The 1519-nt window shown below is 57.3% G+C and overlaps 1 protein-coding gene across 1 annotated transcript in view; it reads left to right on the top strand.

The window, feature by feature from the left end:
• The first annotated feature begins 1441 nt into the window (after positions 1 to 1441).
• Positions 1442 to 1519, top strand: part of Dcxr (dicarbonyl/L-xylulose reductase) — a 2717-nt gene continuing 2639 nt past the window's right edge. Inside the window, exon 1 of the mRNA XM_013033094.1 lies at positions 1442 to 1501. Coding sequence (XP_012888548.1) covers positions 1442 to 1501 — 60 coding nt within the window. The remainder of the gene's footprint in view (positions 1502 to 1519) is intronic.

The following is a 1519-nucleotide window of genomic DNA, read 5'->3' on the forward strand; positions in this document are numbered from 1 at the left end:
CCGCCCCGGCTCCCCTCACCCCGTGCCAGGCTGCTGGCGGCCCTGGCTCCCCTCAGCGCCCCCCCCACCCCCACCCAGGCTGCTCATTGGTTTTGTCTCTGCAGTCCTGAGGATTAACAGCACAAACTCGGGTAACACTTCAGCCACAGTCCCACTTCCACTTCAGGAGTGGTTAACCAGAATGAGAGTTTCACCACCTCCCTGCCTGTAGTGGCTTCAATCTACAGCGCTCAGATCGCAGCCTCCTGAGCAGCTGGGTTGCGGGTGTGAGCCACCAAGCCGGGCACTGTACTTAGCTTTGTTTGTTTTTCCTGGCTGTGGGCCCTGCCCCTCAGCGTTTGCGCTCAAAGCTGGCACTTGCTCCACTACTCTGAGCCACAGCTCCACTCGCAGCTTCCTGGTGGTTAGTTAGAAATAATAGTCACACTTTCCTGTCAGGGCTGTTTTGAACTACCGTCCTCCGATCTCAGGCTCCTGAGTAGTACGGTTTGCAGGTCTGAGCTACCAGTGCCCTGCTTGTATTTAGGTTTTGGTTTTTTTTTCTTGTAGCGATACTGCTCAGAAAGGTTACCGTTACATCAGTTATTTAGTTAGCTTTTGAGAAAAAATCCTGCTTGCTTTTCCAGGTCCTCCTATCTCTGCTTCTGAGTCACTAGGATTATAGACTCATATCGCCAAGGCCTGGGCCGGTTGTCCAAATTCTATCTTCTCAGCAGTCGAGATCCATGCCCAGGCCTGGAGAAGGGGAGCTTGAGAAACTTCTAGGATGTGTCAAAGAAAGGCGTTCTCCATTCCAAAGTCCTTGCAAGGCCGGGAGGTGTGGCTCACGCCTGTCATCCTACTCAGGAGGCTGGGATCTGACGATCACGGTTCAAAGCCAGCCCGGGCAGGAAAGACCGTGAGACTCCCTTCTCCAATAAACCACTGGAAAACTGGAAGTGGCGCTGTGGCTCAAGTGGCAGAGCGGCTCACCTTGAGCCAAAAAGCTCAGGGAGGGGCTGGGTGGCTCAGTGGTAGAGCGCTTGCCTAGAGTGCATGAAGCCCTGGGTTCGATTCCTTAGTACCACAGACACAGAAATGGCTGGAAGTGGCACTGTGGTTCAAGTGGTAGAGTGCCAGCCTTGAGCAAAACAAGCTCAAGGACAGCGCCCAGGCCCTGAGTTCGAGCCCCAGGACTGGGGGAAGAAAAATAAAAACCAGAAGTCCTGGAAAGTTCTTTCCACTTGCACGTGTCCGTGATGAGCTCGGCTGGCGGGAGCGGCGCCCAGGCCTCGCGAGCCCGGCCCGCCGGGCCACGCCCACTCCCAGTTGGCCAATCCCCACCACAGTAGGAGACTTCATTTGAATGTACCCGCCCCTTCCGGAAGTCGCCCTGCGATTGGCCTCGCTGCACCCCAGTCTGGACCGCAGTCCGGGCCTGGACGCTGGACTCTGCGCCACGATGGATCTGGGGCTCCGGGGTCGCCGGGCGCTGGTCACCGGCGCGGGCAAAGGTGCGCGGGTGCGGGGAAGGTGGGCG

The sequence above is a fragment of the Dipodomys ordii genome, unplaced genomic scaffold (assembly GCF_000151885.1).
Source record: "Dipodomys ordii isolate 6190 unplaced genomic scaffold, Dord_2.0 Scaffold163, whole genome shotgun sequence".
In the NCBI taxonomy this organism is placed as follows: Eukaryota; Metazoa; Chordata; class Mammalia; order Rodentia; family Heteromyidae; genus Dipodomys; species Dipodomys ordii.